General features: G+C 37.8%; 1 protein-coding gene across 7 annotated transcripts in view; it reads left to right on the top strand.

The window, feature by feature from the left end:
- Positions 1-16371, top strand: part of LOC148845669 (protein ZINC INDUCED FACILITATOR-LIKE 1-like) — a 102752-nt gene that overhangs the window by 37411 nt on the left and 48970 nt on the right. For all 7 annotated transcript variants that reach the window (XM_088954328.1, XM_088954326.1, XM_088954327.1 and 4 more), the window contains one exon: positions 10375-10587. In XM_088954328.1, coding sequence (XP_088810454.1) covers positions 10375-10587 — 213 coding nt within the window. The remainder of the gene's footprint in view (positions 1-10374; positions 10588-16371) is intronic.

The raw sequence follows: 16371 nt of genomic DNA, 5'->3' as shown, positions 1-16371 counted from the left end.
AAACATTATAAAATCATTAAGCATTTTTGTAGACCTTTTAACTTGTAAATAAAACAAACCATTTAAATTCAGAAAGAGTATGGAAACTGACAAAGGATTCCTGTAGGCGGCATAGAAAGATGGAGTTTACATATTGTCTACCTTACGTTAACAATTCCCTTCAGTGAAAGAGCAAGAGAAGTGCTAATTCCATGGCTGATGGGTTAGCCAAGCAAGGGGTGCTTAAGGATTCTTTGTTTTGGGCCACTTTTTAACTTTCCTTCTTGTTCTCTGTTGTGGGGGAGTTAAGATATTTTACCTCCCCTCTCTTGTACTCAAAGTTTCACAATTTTTATAATCTAATAAAACATTCTGTTATTGATAAAAAAAAATCCCTTCAGTGAAAGGGCTTTCTGAAAATTTTTATCTGACATTTGACATCTCTTTGCTTTGGTCTGAGTGAAGGATTTCATATCATGCAAAACTTGTATGGTGCTTGCTCACCAAGAGTGTATGCTTTTCTGTGGTTGTCTTTTTTGGACAGCTTATTGACAGTTAACAATCATTTGCAGTGTAGAGGCTTTAGCATGGAAATTTTATGTTTTGTGTAAAACTTGTTCATTCATTGCAGACTTCTGGAGCTTCCTCTTGACCTTACTGTAATCTCTTATTTTCTTTAATAAATTATTACCTTACTAAAAAATAAAGGTGTACCATATCCAATATGATGCCCACATTATGGATCCTTTGCTACTTTCATTCAGGAAATGTGAATTTAATCTTCTGACACCTGACTAGTAGATTGCTACCCTCCAGAGATCCATCTCTTAAGTCTTAACTATGAAGGTTCTGATTCATTATTTACAGAAAACCTGCCTAAGATCCTCTCTGTCTTTGAAATCTACCTAGACTAAAGCAATGTGATCTATCTCTGCATTTACATCTTTCTTTATTCCTGAGAGCAAACCATTATCTAAGTGCCACAATTCTTCTTGTGCTATTCTTTTTGATTTACTCTTTATTTGATTATGGTTTCTTTCAATCACAATTTCTCCCTCTCTCTCTAATATATATACATATACATACTAGTAAATGCATGGTTCAAAATTTTGTTAATTATTGGACCATATCGGTCGATACATATCATATCAGTGGGTCACCAATATGCCAAATCTGCAACTTTTGGGAGTTTGACCTATTTCAGGGGGTAGGCAGGCCTAAAACCTACCCCTTTGTCGTAATTTTGAAAAAAATACTAAAAAAGTAAAAAGAGTGTGATACAAAGTACCGATACACCCCTTCTGCCATATCGAGGTGTATCGACACTTTGAACCCATGTAATACTAATACTGATAATTTAGTGTCCTTATTAGAACCCATGTAACAAAGACAAATTATCAAAGCATGGTGTAGCAGTGGATTTGTTGTCTTCCAAGAAGGAAGGGAAGAAAAAAACAGTAGTGGATGAAGCAAAATTGCCTAAGGAGAACTCAGAGATATTTTCTTGATCAGCAACATAGAAAAGATTTTATTAATATTAAAAAAGGAAGAAAGAATACAACAAGAACTCAGGGATTTCCTTGGGGGTTTCTCAAGAAGAAAAGGAAAAGGAATTAGAAGTGAGGAAAGAAGCTAAACCAGAAGAGGAAGTTTCAGAGGCTGGTCTAGGTTTTGTAAAACAGAGAAAAAGACGGCAGCAAGTTTGTGGGTGTGTCCAATGTGGAGCTCGACACCCTAGAAGAGAAATTTATATTAAAAAAAGGTAAAAGGACCAAATTGTCCTTTGAGTAGAAGAGAGGATAGTTTACAAGAAGAAAATAGAATGCAATAAGATGTAAGTTACAGAAATAGCCCTCTTGGCTAGCTCTCTTTATCTCTACACTCTCCCTCAAACTGATGCCTAGGAATCGACATCAATTTGTCCACAAGGAAAAAGTGTTGTGCCTGCATCATAGCTTTCATCAAGAGATCCGCAAGTTGGACTCCAGAGGACATGAGGGGAAGAGAAATAGTACCAGCTTGAAGATCGCGAATAAAGTGGCAGTCAACTTCAATGTGCTTTGTGCGTTCATGGAAAACAAGATTGGAGGCAATCTTGATGCCATTGACATTATCTGCAAATAGGGGAACTGATGGCAGTGACTCTTGTAGTATATCATGTAGTAGAGCCCTAAGCCATATAATTTCACTGCATACGGAGGACATGACTCTATATTCAGCTTCAGTAGAAGATTTTGAAACTGTAGATTGTTTCTTACACTTCCAGGCAATGAGAGAGTTACCAAGAAAAACACACCATCCCGTCGTAGATTGTCTAGTGTCTGGACAACCAGCCCAATCAGCATCGGTAGGGGTGAGCATTCGGTTTGTTCGGTTAAAAACTGAAACGAATAAACCGAATTTTCAAAAACCGATATACCTATTCGGGAAACCAAACCGAAACTGAACTTTGCAAAAACCGAACAAACTGAATCTGCTTGCTACTCTCGATCTTTCCTATGCATTTGTGCAAGTGCATCTGAAATTTACACTACAAAGTTTAAGCAAAGCACTTAAAAACTAAAGAATCCATGGCTAAAAATTTCTACAATCCAGATTTGGTGGCTAACAAAAATACTAGGAAGAACTGAAGATTAAAAGGGAAAAATAGAAAAAAATACTTGTACTTAGAGATTCAAATGGATAAGAAGAAAGCTGGGAGGGAACTAAAATGAACCAAAAAACTAAAGATTAAAGAAGACTCGCCGGATTCTATCACTTGTTGCCGCCCGCCGGAAAAGTTAGTTTGTTGGATGTTGGATTTTGGAATAGTGGAACTGGAACTTTTAGTTTACTACTAGCCTGCTACTTTGCTCGCTCAGGCGCAAAGACACTCACTGCTGCAAGGGACTTAAGGCTTCAGTCTTTAGAGGTTAGAGGAAGATGAAGGTCAATGGTCAAAGACTAATGGGTTTTGGCCTATGGCTAATAACCTTTGGGCTTTTCACTATATTTGTATATTTACCACGTTACCCCTAAAAGTTAAGTTTTTTGGGTTTGACCTAAGGCTAATAACCTTTGGACTTTTCATTATATCTACATATTTACAGATTTGCCCTCTAAGTTTGGTTTTTTAGGTTAACTGAACTACTAAATCTCACAACTGAAACCGAAAACTGAAGTTTGGCAAACAGATTTTTAAAACTGAAACCAAACCGATTTTTCGAAATAACCAAATCAAAAACACCATAACCGAATTTTCGGTTCAGTTATTCGGTTTCAACCGAATTATGCTCACCCCTAAGCATTGACATAGGTAGTAAGGCTGGTGGATGATGAGGAGGAGAAGTATAAGCCATGAGATAGGGTTCCCCTCAGATACCTAATAATCCGATGAACTGTGGACATGTGGGGTTGTCGTGGAGATGAGACAAATTGGCTCACTATCTGGACTGCATATGATATGTCCGGCCGAGTCATTGTGAGATATATTAAGCTGCCCACCAATTGTCGGTACAGAGTAGGATCCTCAAGAGGAGAGCCTTCATCCTTGCTTAATTTCAAATTAACTTCCAAGGGAGTATTAACAGTCTTGGAGTCATTGAGATTAGCCAATTTGACAAGATCCATTGCATATTTATGCTAGTTAACAAAATAGCCATGGGAATTACGGCTGACCTCAAGTCCCAAGAAGTAGGTTAAGGGGCCCAAATCCTTCATCTTAAAGGAATCGCTAAGGAGTCTTTTCAGATTAGTGATTCTCTCCACATCATTCGCTGTAATAATTATGTCATCAAAGTATAGGAGGAGAAGAGTCACACTCTGATTCCGATGCAAAATGAAAAGAGAGTGATCAGAAGAGCTTTGAATAAATCCTGCATCAGTGGTCACAGATTTGAATATCTCAAACCAGGCTCTTGGTGCTTGTTTCAGGCCATACAAAGACTTCTTGAGATGATAGATAAGTTGAGGATCAATGCCATATCCATCTGATGAATTGCCCAGTCTTTAATTGCAGAAATGGCTAAGAGGGTTCTGAATGTAGTCATTTTTTCCACAGGAGCAAATGTCTCCTCATAGTTTATCCCATATTCCTGTTTATAGCCTTGTGCAACAAGTCTAGCCTTGTACCTATTTAGACTTCCATCTGACTTCAACTTTACTGAGTAAACCCAACGACTTCCAATAAGAGAGGCTTCAGGAGGGGCCTTGACCAATTACTAGGTGTCATTCTCAAGAAGAGCTCGGATCTCAAAGTCCATGGCATCTTTCCAATGAGGGATTGCTATAGCCTATTGATAATTCTTGGGAATGTCTGCGGTGGATAAAATAATAGAAAAGGAACTATGGTCTTGGGAGTAACCATAGCGGTTAGGAGGGCGAGCGGCACAATGTGGGTGCAGTGGGTTCAGGTGGCGGGTTAGAACTTACAGAAATGAATGGTGTAACTAGAATAGCAATTGATGTTGGAGAAGGCAGAGGGGGCATAGGAGCTGGTGTAGACTTTTGTCTTCTGAAGTAGGTTTGAAGTTGTTGCGTAGGTGATAGAAGGAGCAAGAAATTTAACAATATGCTCAAAGAAAGATATGTGCTCAAGAAAGTTATTACGGGAGATCTTGATATGATGAACTTCAGGATCGTAACACAGGAATCCCTTGTGGTCAGGGCTATACCCTACAAAAGTACATAATGTTGTCTGTGTAGAACTTGGTGCATTCATGGGGTGGAAGATAAACAAAACAAACACGACCAAAAACTTTGAGTAAGGATAAGTTAGGTGGTTTGTGAAACGGGGACTGGAATGGAGAGGTATTATTCAGAACATAAGAGGGAAGAAGATTTATTAGATACATGGCAGTGCCAGCGACCTCTACCCAAAACCAAGAGGGTATGTGAGAGTCTTACAGAAGGGTTCGAACTACACTCAAGATGTGTCTATTCTTTCTTTCTACTACTTCGTTTTGTTGTGGAGTACTAGGACAGGATTTTTGAGATTGGACTCCATGTTCTTTCAAATAAGCCTGAAAATCCCCATCAAAGTACTCTCCCCCTGAATCAGATCATAGGATATATATTTTTTTCGAATTGGGTGGCAGCATGGGCTTGGCAAAGTTTAAATTTATGATAGACGTCAGATTTCTTACAGAGGAAATAAATCCAAGTAAAATGAGTGCAGTCATCAATGAAAGTAACAAAATATTTGAACCCCAATCTAGAAGTAACTGGAGACGACCGAACATCACTATGAATCAAAGAAAAAGGTATTGTTGCATGCTTAGAAGAAGGAAAGGGTAAAATATGACTTTTGCTCAAACAACAAGTAATGCAAGATTTATTAGCATTCTTAAAAGAAGTAGTAACATTAGGTAAACTATTAGAAGCAAACAAATAATCAATTTTCTTAGCAAAAGGATGACCAAGGCGTCTATGCCACAAGTTCCGTTCATTATTACAATTAAAATGTTCAAAACTAGATGTAGTAGAAAGTAAACAAGAAGGAGAAACTAAATCAACTTTCTTCTTCTCAAACTCCAGAGAAAACAGTCGACCCAGTCTATGCCCTTCCCCTTCACCTTCCCAGTTTGTTGGTCTTGTATCAAACAACCATTAGAGGAAAACAAAACAGTATTACCATCTTCCACAAGTTTGCCAACAGAAATCAAATTAGTTGTTAATTTGGGCACAAATAAGGTCTTGGGTAGGTGAAATTAAGATGATTTAGAGGTAGATAGGTGTAAATCATCACAACCAAGTATATCTAGTTTTTCACCATTTGCAGTGATAATGTGTCTATTGGAAAGATGGGGTTTAGGAGACTGACCAACGGATGCCCCCGTCATGTGATTAGAGGCTCTAGAGTCTATAATCCATAGGTGGTTTGAGGAAGGACAAAAGGTAGAAGACTTACCGGATAGGCCAATAGCTGAGAAAGCGGAAGAGTCGAGGACATGAGCTTCCAAATCTGGTCTTTAGAAATACCACCAGAAGAGTTATTCTGTGAAGTCACTGATGTAATGGTAGATGAAGCATCTGAATTCTCCATGGTTGTCTGATAGGCTTTGTAAGACCCTTTCTTCTGATTAGATCCATTTTCCTTTGGTGGCCGAGTTGGACATTCTGTAATGGTATGCCATTGTTGTTTGCAATACGTGCATATGTTCTTCTTACAATGTGAGACAACATGTCCGAGCTCCTTGCGTTCATAGCATTGAATTCGGGAGAAATCCTTATTTTCTTTTGATTTGGTTGCCAAGAAAACAACATCAATATTGGTGTCTTTCCTAACATCAAGAGTGGTCTGTGTAGCAAGTCTAGTTTTAGCTCTCAGAATTTCCCCAAGAATGGTATCTAAATCAGGAAGAGTCCCTCGGCTTAGGATATTAGACCTGACAACTTCAAACTCAGGTCTGAGATGCATTAAGGAATAAATAACCTTCCTTCTATCAAAGTGTTCCTTCATATACCTCACAAAGCAGTCCAATGGATCTTTTCCCATGTGTACTAATTCATATTCTGTCTAGAGGTTAATAAACCCTGCATAGTCCTCCTGGACCTTTCTCTCTCCCTGATAATATGAGAAGATATCGACCGCTATTTGGTATTGCCTAGAGGTGTTCTATAACCGCGCATAGGAATGGCAATGTCAACCTCAATAGATCCGAGGATCCAAGATGCAATCTTTGCATTGTCAATTTTCCATTGATTTAAGGCCTTAACATCTGAGTTATTAGGTTTAGTTACAGTCCCGTCTAATAGGCCCCAAAGGCTCTTTGCCTCAACATGAAATTGGAAGTTAAACTTCCACAAGGCATAGTTCGATCCATTGAACTTAACAGGGAAGGACATCTGCTCTTTCTGAAGCCATTATCAAACAGAAAAATACTGATTTCCAAGACTGATATCAGAAACTGAAGAAGAGATGATAATAGAGAGGTACCTTTCGATCAGATGCCCAGAAAAGGAAACTGTCACAGTATGCTGAACCAAGAGAAGGATAAAGGCCTTCTTAAACCAAACCGATTTTAACCTGGCTGAAGAGGATCACAAGAACTCCTTTGGGCGACACTAGATCTAGGGTTTCAAGTAGATCTGATGTCTCCAAGTGCAGATTGAAGAGAAAAGATGAAGCTGATGGCGCAGACTTCCCGATTTCAGATCTGTCAAGGTCTGATCGAAACAGCCTTGAAAAGAAAAATATAGGGCACAAAAGGGTTCCCAAGTATTGTTAGGAAGACCCCTGAATGCCAAAGAAAACAAGAGACAAAGAGGAGAAGAAAAGCAGTCCTTGAGAATAGAGGACTGTTTAGAACAGATGCAGAAATCAAAAGAAAACAGCAGAAATCCTTCTTCTAAGGAAGAGAAGATGAAGAAGAAGATGGCGGCAATAAGGGTTCAGAGGAAGAGAGTTTCGAACCTAAATCTCTCCTCTTACCCGCTAACACTATTTTATTAAGTTAAATTTTAATAATTTACAAAGAGGCCCTTAGTTGGGCAAGAAATTAAAAGAACATAACATAGAAAGAATAGGCCCAGAATAAGGCTCATTACAGTAAAGAATATAAAAAATAAGAAAGGATAAACAGCCTATGGGCCATTCGGCCCATCTTCTCTACAAGAGGTAAGCTCAGTAGTTCAGATTGTGACCTGCTTTGATACCATGTCAAAGGCTGGTCTAGGTTTTGTAAAACAGAGGTGAAAAAGACGGCAGCAAGTTTGTGGGTGTGGTGGAGCTCGACACCCTAGAAGAGAACTTTATATTAAAAAAATTGTCCTTAGAGTACAAGAAAGGATAGTTTACAGAAGAAAATAAAATACAACAAGATGTAAATTACAGAAATAGCTCTCTCAGCTAGCTCTCTTTATCTCTACAGGAAGGGGATTCAAATAATGCTCTAAAGGAAGGTTTGGTGAAATCAGGAGAAAAAAAAACTAGTGGTGAGTATTAGAAAGATTCTGGAGTTGTTATGGATGAAAGTGTAGAAAATGAGATGGAAGATCAGGGGGTAAGCAAGGGGGTGAGATCGAATGTAGTAAAAGTAGAAATGGTGGCTAAGAAGAAAAGAATTTAATAGGATCATGTTCAAGGGTTTTTAGAAGAAAGAGAAAGTATAAAACAAGACCAATGTAGGAGAATGGCAAGAATGAAGCTATAGAAAAGGAGGAAGGAGAGGACGATGGTTCAAGAGAAGAAGAGATTATAGTGGATGAAACCCATGTAATTGAAAGGTCAGTTGATTTGGAAAAGGTTGTAAACACTGAGGTCAAACAAAAATTCACCCTTTTCATTGACAACCTCTCAGGAAGGCTACTCTTGCAGTAAGAAGATTCAGAAGTCAAATAAAGCATCAAAGTGTCTTGGTGTCAAATGTTTCTGTTAGATTAAAAGGGGGTCTATTTGGGATTGGGCCAAACAAGAAGGTGATGAAATCAAGGAAAGAAAGTCTTAAAGAAGTAGAGAGACCTTGTTCTAGATTGTTCTTTTTGGGTTGGTAGATAGTTGGCATCTTTTGGGGTTTTGCTTTCTTAGTTTTTTTTTTTTCTAAGTGGGGTTGATTTTTGTTTGAGCTTGTTGTTTGGAAGATTGATATTTTTGGGAGTCCGGCTGCTTGGGTTTGGTTGTTTGTTTGGCTATTTTTCATTGTTGGAGAGTTTGGTTTCTGGTGTTTTTTCTTCGTTGGTTTTTGGTTTGGAGGTGTGGGTGGAAGTTGGAGTTCTTTCTTTTGTCTCTTGGGTGACTTCTGGTCACCTTCCTTGTGGTATTCCTTTTTTAACAAATTTTATTTTATTACCCAAAAAATATCTAAATAGATTCTGTTAGAGAATAAAACCTATTCAAGGACCTCGCTTAACAGCTTAAGCTTTTAGGTTGAATGGTTCTTTGAGATGGTATCAGAGCCACTTTGACCAAGTGGTTTAGTGTTTGATTCTCGTCACCCCCATTATAATTAATGAAGTTTCAGCACAAGGTATGGGTGGGCCTGTGCTGTCCATGTTTCAAGCCCAATGGGCTTTCGTGTGAGGGGGCATGTTAGAGAATAAAACTTATTCAAGGACCTCACTTAACAGCTTAAGCTTTTAGGTCGAATGGTTCTTTGAGAGATTCACACCCTTTCGTGATCATTCTTCTGTCCTCTTCTTCTCATCTTATCCAGAATCTGCACCGAACTACCAGGTCATGATAAAGAAGTGATCATAGAAAACATTTCCGTTTGCATGGCATATTGGATGAAAGCATTGGTTTCCTTCAAAAACTTCTGTACAGGTGACATTATTGGGAACTGGCTGAATGTTGTGAGTTCTTCCTTAGAAAGAGCACAGTTAATCCAAACCTGCTTCCTACCTACCTCATATGCTATTAAAGAACTTCAGGTATTGAGGGAGTTCTTAGAAATGGAAATATAGATAGCTTTGTACTTGGGTCCCATAAACTATGGAAACTTTAATGGAGCAGAACCCTTAACTGTTTTGCATGGGTTGAGGCTGGTGAAAGCCCTCCAAAACAAACTTGATCATGGAGGGGGATTCAAAAACAGTAGGCTGGCTGATGAAAAATAGTACCAGTTCTTGGTTATTTTAAAAGAAAAGTTAGACTGCTGGTTGTGGGGCTAAATATATGATACAATTGGATCCCTAGATCAGCAAATGCTTTGGCTGATGATATGAAAAGGAGTTCATAGGAACCAAGTGTATTGTGGGGTGGTGATTTCCTAATTTGTAAAAGAAAATATGGGTGGCTAGTGGGATTTGGCCTAAAATGGGTTGTTGGGCACTTCACTTGTAGATAATGTTCTTTCTCCATTATCTAATAAAATCCGACTGTTTCCGATAGAAAATCTGAAATTTTAGGTTGAAATGAATGTCTTCCAAGGATATTGGAGATTCCTTTGGCAGCAGGGTTGTAGATGCTGGTGGATTGATGCGATGTTTAGGGATTCCTTTTATGTGTTTAAAAACAAAAATTATCCAATTCTTTTAATTAGCAACTGTTCTTTATAGATATTTTATAATTGAATTTAGCTATGTAAAAGGTCCCAATTTATGATAACTTTGATCATGAAATTGTTTGATTCTTTTTTGAGACTAATATCTTTGAGCAAGTTCTTTTTCCTCCATACTGTTACTGGAAGCATTATCTTGTCTAAGAAATTTATTTTATTTTCAAAGGGAATTTTCCTCCTAAATGTAATCATCCATTCATTCATGCAACTATATGTTGATGTAAAAGTGAAAATAGTGGTTTAAGTACAAGTCCCTGGAGGACTAAAAAGATATTAATAACAAGGTATCCCTTGCCTAACTATTGAGGCCCTTAGTACATCATAGAATAAATATGTCTAATCTTGTAACATGATACAATTTTCTTGGGAACATCCAAAATTTCTGCTATACTGTCTTGCAAATTTTGGTTTGTTGTAGGAAACATTGCACAAGCATAAGGAACATAATAAAGACGGATGTGAGTCATATGATGCTCTGGAGGCTGCACCTTATACCTCCGATGAAAAAGAAAAGCAAGAAACAGAACAAAGAATCCCATCTTCTAAAGAGAGCCTCTTAAGGAATTGGCCCTTAATGTCTTCTATTATTGTATACTGTGTGTTCTCACTTCATGATATGGCCTACACGGAGGTAATATTTCTTGTTTAGAGTTGTTAATTGTGAATGGTTTTATTCACTTTTTAATGTCTTAGTTACTGCTTATTTAATAAATTCATCATATTAATATCTAGTTACATCCATACATGATTCATATATATTTTTCTACAATGAGAGCGTGCCTATTCAATATATAGAACATTACATGGTTGTTTCAGATTTTTTTAATGCAGATTAAGGGCCTGTTCATTTCCTCTTAACTCTTCCCTCTTAAGAGGAATCTTACAACTTTAAGAGGAAAATGGGTGTTCGTTTCCTCTTATCCTTAAAGAGGAATCTTACAACTTTTGTTTTCCAATGATACCCCCAAAACATAAACAAAAATTCTCATATATAAGGTTAAAATGGACATTTGACAATTTTCAGAATTCAGAACAACATTCTATGCATTCAGAGTTCAGAGGAAAGAAAAGTTCACCAATACCAATATACCTCTTAATGTAATTATTGCACTTCCAGACGTCAGACGTCAGAGCAAAGAAACATGTGTGTTTCTTTTCAAAGTATATATATCATTGTGAAGTAAGATTGTTATGGCCCGCATTTCCATATGATATGTCAAATTGAAGTTGGATTGCTGCCTATATGCTTGATTTTAGGGATTTACCTTTTCTCCCTTGCATATTCGCCAGCACTTCTTGTTAATTCCAAACTCATACTCCTGCTCTTTTAAAATTTATGAATAAATAAATATAATAATCTAGCCATTCCAGTATGCATGATCTAATGTTATTATCTTTCGCTGAATACTGGAAAGTTAAGCAGTTTGATATGGTGGCATATGGTCAGAAACTTGGAATTTTGAGATGTATGGGTAGTTTGGGCACAAAAGAATGAAAATATTCCTTCGAAAAAAAAACAAAATTCTGAAAATTAGGGATTTTGGTTGGATTTTTGGATTCAAATTTGGTAAGGTGAATTATATTGGAGTATAATGAGGGAGGTGGATTGGAATATTGGACTACAGGAATTTTTCCTATGTGGGAAGATTCCAAGTAAGGTACAAAAGGAAAAGACAGTTTTCTAAAACAAAAAGCTACTTTATACTTTTAGAGATAAACAAATAAAATTTATTAAATATTTGAATTCTCTAAAATCTAAGAAGCTTTAATATCTCCAAGTGCAGTATTTTGGAGGGAAGTAATTAATGATTAATTAAAATCAATATTAGCGAATCATATTTGTTAACTTGTTGACCTACCTCTAGGTTGTAAAACCATATGTTGTAAGTGGGTATTCAAAAGGAAATTAAAAATACATGGGTCTATTGATAAGTTTAAGACTAGATTAGTAGCTAAAGTATACAAACAAAAAGGAAGGAATAGATTATTTTGATACATATTGCCTTGTTTCCAAATAGCTATTATTAGAGTTTTAATTGCACTAGCCTCAATATACAGTTTGGTACTTCACCAAACAGACGTAACTTGGGATAGCTTTCTAGAGCTCTTGTGAAAAATTTGGAAATGCACATGGCGTAAACGTGCAAAACCATTAGAACCTCTAGTTTTCTGAATTGTTGTGTGGAGGGCAGTTGCAACTGATTTACATCCAAGGAATCTAGTTTAAGAAGCTTGCTTCACTGGGTTTCTGTAGGCCCTGTGCTATCTTTCCAAGTTTGATTTTAGTCCAAAAGACGTAAGCACAAATGCACTTCAGTTCTCTGTTATCTCAGAGCTTTTATTAATTTTTTGAATTGTGGAGGGTTGTTAAGAAGTTTAAATTTTTAATTGAATTTTGGTGAGTTCTAACATTTAATAAGTCTTATTTGTCTGTCTCTAAAAGTATACAGTAGCCTTTTCCTGTGAAAGTTTTATTTTCTTTTCTTTTGTACCTCTCTTGGAATCTGCCCACATGAGAAAGATTCCTCTTTTTCCTTTTTTTCTTTTCTTAAAAAGTTAGTTTTGTCTTGGGCTAGTGGTGAGAGGCTGGAAGGGATATCATACACGCATGCAAGGGCTGGGCCAACTTGGTTTAGTGGGAATGGTTATGAGTTGCGAGATTCTTGTCATTTGTTGTGAGTGGTTTTGTTGTAATTGTGTAATCTGCTGGAGTCTATTTATGTCTCTTACTTGAGAGGACTCCAACTGATCTATCAACAGAAATGCAGAACACCACTCCCACTCCAACTACATCTTGCTTGCTTTTGTTGTGTCCTAGAGTTTGGATGCCATTTGCCCAGGCATTATAGATATTATCCAAATAGTGAATTATTACATTTGCTACAACTACTTTGTTTCACATTGATACTGCTGTTTCACACCTATGTTTGTTTTTCACCTCCATACTGGTTTGGATTTGTGATATTGTGGTTTCTTGGGCATTTTGGATAAGATTTGTTTTGGATTTAATTGTTTAAATCACGTATTTTCCCCTTATATTTCTCTAACAGCTTGGTCAAAGCATTATATCTTTATATTTAGGTAAAGTATGTACTTGACTTAAGGAGATAGGGAAGTTAAAGATATAGCTTGTCGAATGTTGTTACATTTCTCTCTCTCTATGACCAGCTAAACATTTCTTTTGTATTTAGTGCTATCAGCCAGTATATGCATGTGAGGGTGGGCCTTGGTGCAACGGTTGGGTTGCTCCATTGCAACTTGCGTGACCAGGGCTCAAATCTTGGAAATAGCCTCTTTGTATGTGCGGAGGTAAGGCTGCGTACATCTGTCCCTCCCCTGGCCCTGCATTGGTGGGAGCCTCATGCACTGGGCTGCCCTTTTTTTAGCCAGTATATGTATGCCCTTAGGACAATCCATCTTGCTGCCATAGAAAGAATATTGGCTTACCTGAAGATGCATCCTGGTAGGGGCGTTTTGATTGCCAATCATGGACATGTGAAAGTTGTATTTGCACTTACAGACACAAACTGGGCTGGTCTATTGATGATAGCGATAAACTTTTGGGGTTTTTTTTGGTAGTAAATAAAAAAGTTATTAATAAAAAGAAGAGTTACAACTGATTTGGTGATGATAGATCACCAGAAAAGAGAACCACCAACTCATAACTGATTTGGTGATAAACTTTTGGGTGTTGTGCTTTAGTTGGTGGTAGACTAGTAGTTTGGTGTCTTAGAGGATGAAGTAGATGGTTGTAGACGTGTAGCTTGTTCTAGTGCAGCAGCAGAGTTTAGAGTCATGGCTCAAGGTGTTTTTGAGATTTTGTGGCTATGGTCTCTCTTAGGAAGGCTTGATGTTACTTCGGAGAAATCATTGATGCTATATTGTGATAATTAGGTTGCTCTAATTCTCACAATCCCATACATCATGATGGAACTAAACATATTGAGGCAGATAGACACTTCATGAGAGAATATCTTTAGGATAAGTTTTTCTTTTTTTTGTTACTTCTAAGATGTAGTTGGCTGATGTGTTCACAAAAGTGGTTCTGATGTAAAAACTAGAAACTGACTTGGGCAAGTTGTGTATGGTTGGTGATGAAATCTATACTATATGCCACAGAAGGGCATTTTTGTCTTTTCCTTTTTTATTTTTAATTTTGTCTTGGTCGCCCTAACATATAAATAACAATGCTGGCACTGCCAGTAGTGATTTTTTTTTTGGCTCTCACGTCTTTCTCCATCTTCTTCTTGCTGAAAACATGGTATCAGAGCAGGTCGGTGCTCTGTAAAATCTCCTCAACTGCATCAGCTGATTGTTCTGTGATTTCTGGACTGAGAACAAAGGAAGCATACTGATGTTCTGGACCTGAGAACTGTTCGGGTGCATCTCCTTCGTCTGTTCTGGGCTAAAACTTGACTGAAGTGATTCCAGGAGTTGTTGATGATTGGCTGAATCTTCCTAAGAGGTCGGCTGTTCTTTTTTTTCTCTGTTGTTCCCTACTGTGTTACTGGAAAACCCAGAATTCTCTTGGACTGATCAGGGACACTTCGTAAACTTTTGTTTTGGTTCTTGGTGCTGATACCAAGAACAAGTTAAGGTTCTTTTACCTTGACCGAATGATATAAGGTGGGTTTAATCCCTTTGTGGGTCGGATGATCCAGAAAACCCTTTTTTTCTCGTGAAGAAATCTGTAGGTCATTAGTGACCTGGTTCGGATGCTGGTACAGCAGTTGCTTACTGATGTTTGTGGCTAATATTAGCCTTGGGGGATCTGTTACACCTGTGAGAGTGTTCAGGTGACCAGCATCGCAGCAGAATTTGGTTTTTTTATTGTTATTTACTCAGAGTGAGGGCTGTGTCTTCTCTTGTGTGTGTGTATAGACTGAAATCATGAACGCTGAAGAGTCTGCAACTTCGGGAACCACCATGAATCACAGTGGAATGAGTAGTGGTCATGACTCCATGAATTTCCCAATGACTATCACCTCGTTGGATGGTAGGAATTACCTGGCTTGGTCTAAGGAGATGCGGCTGTATATCACAGCCAGGGGTAAGGCAGGATATATTAATGGGAAAATAAAGGAACCTAGGGCTGGTACTGCAGAGTACGATAAGTGGGACCAAGAAATTGCATGATTATGTCCTGGCTTTTGACATCCATGTTACCATCTGTCAAAAAGAATTTTATGTGGGCCGAGACAACAAAAGATATATGGGACCAAGCACAAGCAACTTACTCAGATCAGAGGCATTATGCTAGAATTTACCAGCTACAAGCGGAATCTTCGACATGTAAGCAGGGAGAAAGGAACCTATCGACATATTATTCTGCCCTCACTTCAGTTTGGAAAGATCTCGACTATTACCAGAACATTGAGTGGGAAAGTGAAAAGGATGCTAAAGCATATAAAAAGTTAGTTATTGCTCTTGCTGTAAGGGCTAACACTGGGGCATCGAGAAAAGGGGAAAATCAGAAAAAGACAGATGATAAAGACAAAATGTGGTGTGCTCATTGTCAAAAACCTAGGCACACCCATGAAACCTGTTGGGAATTGAATGGGAAACCGAAATGAGCACAAGAATTGGGTAAGAAATCAGCACAAGATCCAAGCAAGAAGCCATACCAGAAGAAGTTCACTTCGGCTCACTTAGCATCTCATGAACATTAGAGTACTTCTCAGGGCTGCCCCCCTTGTTTTGACCCAAAGGAAGATATTATCAATTTCTTCCATGACCACTTAGAGCAATATGGTAGGGCTCTCCGCAATGCTGATTTTGGACCCACACCTTCTACTTCTTTTGCCTCCTCCTTGGGTAATTCTGCCTCAACTTTTCATGTGTCTATTGATAATCCAGAATCCCCATGGATTATTGATTCCAGTGCATCCAACCACATGACTGGTAAGTCAACCTTGTTTCAAATATATTATCTTCTCTCTGGTAGAGATAAAGTGAGGCTAGCAGATGGATCCTTCTCCTCCATTGTTGGTCAAGGATCTATTTTTTACCTTTTGGCCTCTCCTTATCTAATATCTTACATGTTCCAAAATTACCTATTAATTTATTATCCATTAGTAGTATTACTCATGCTTTGAATTGATCAGTAAACTTTCTTCCACATTCTTGTGTTTTTCATGATTTAGCTACCAAGAGGTCGATTGGTAGAGGGAACATGGTGGATGGTCTCTACGTGCTAGAGAACAAAGTCGGTCTTACAATTTCAAAGTCTTTGAGTCCGTCAAATAAGAGTCAGATTATTTTGTGGCACCACCGTTTGGGCTATGTGTCATAAGTCTTTGAAGTTTTTGTTTCTTGAGTTGTTTAAGTCTTTGTCTGTTAGTTATTTTCCGTGTCAAGTGTGTCAATTGAGTAAACATTATAGAACCTCATTCCCTTTATGTAATAAAAGATCAGA

This window comes from Nelumbo lutea, chromosome 7 (assembly GCF_056320005.1).
Source record: "Nelumbo lutea isolate HS-2025 chromosome 7, American lotus-T2T, whole genome shotgun sequence".
Lineage (NCBI taxonomy): Eukaryota > Viridiplantae > Streptophyta > Magnoliopsida > Proteales > Nelumbonaceae > Nelumbo > Nelumbo lutea.
The sequence above is the reverse complement of the archived record's forward strand: the minus strand, read 5'-3'. Positions and strand labels throughout refer to the sequence as shown.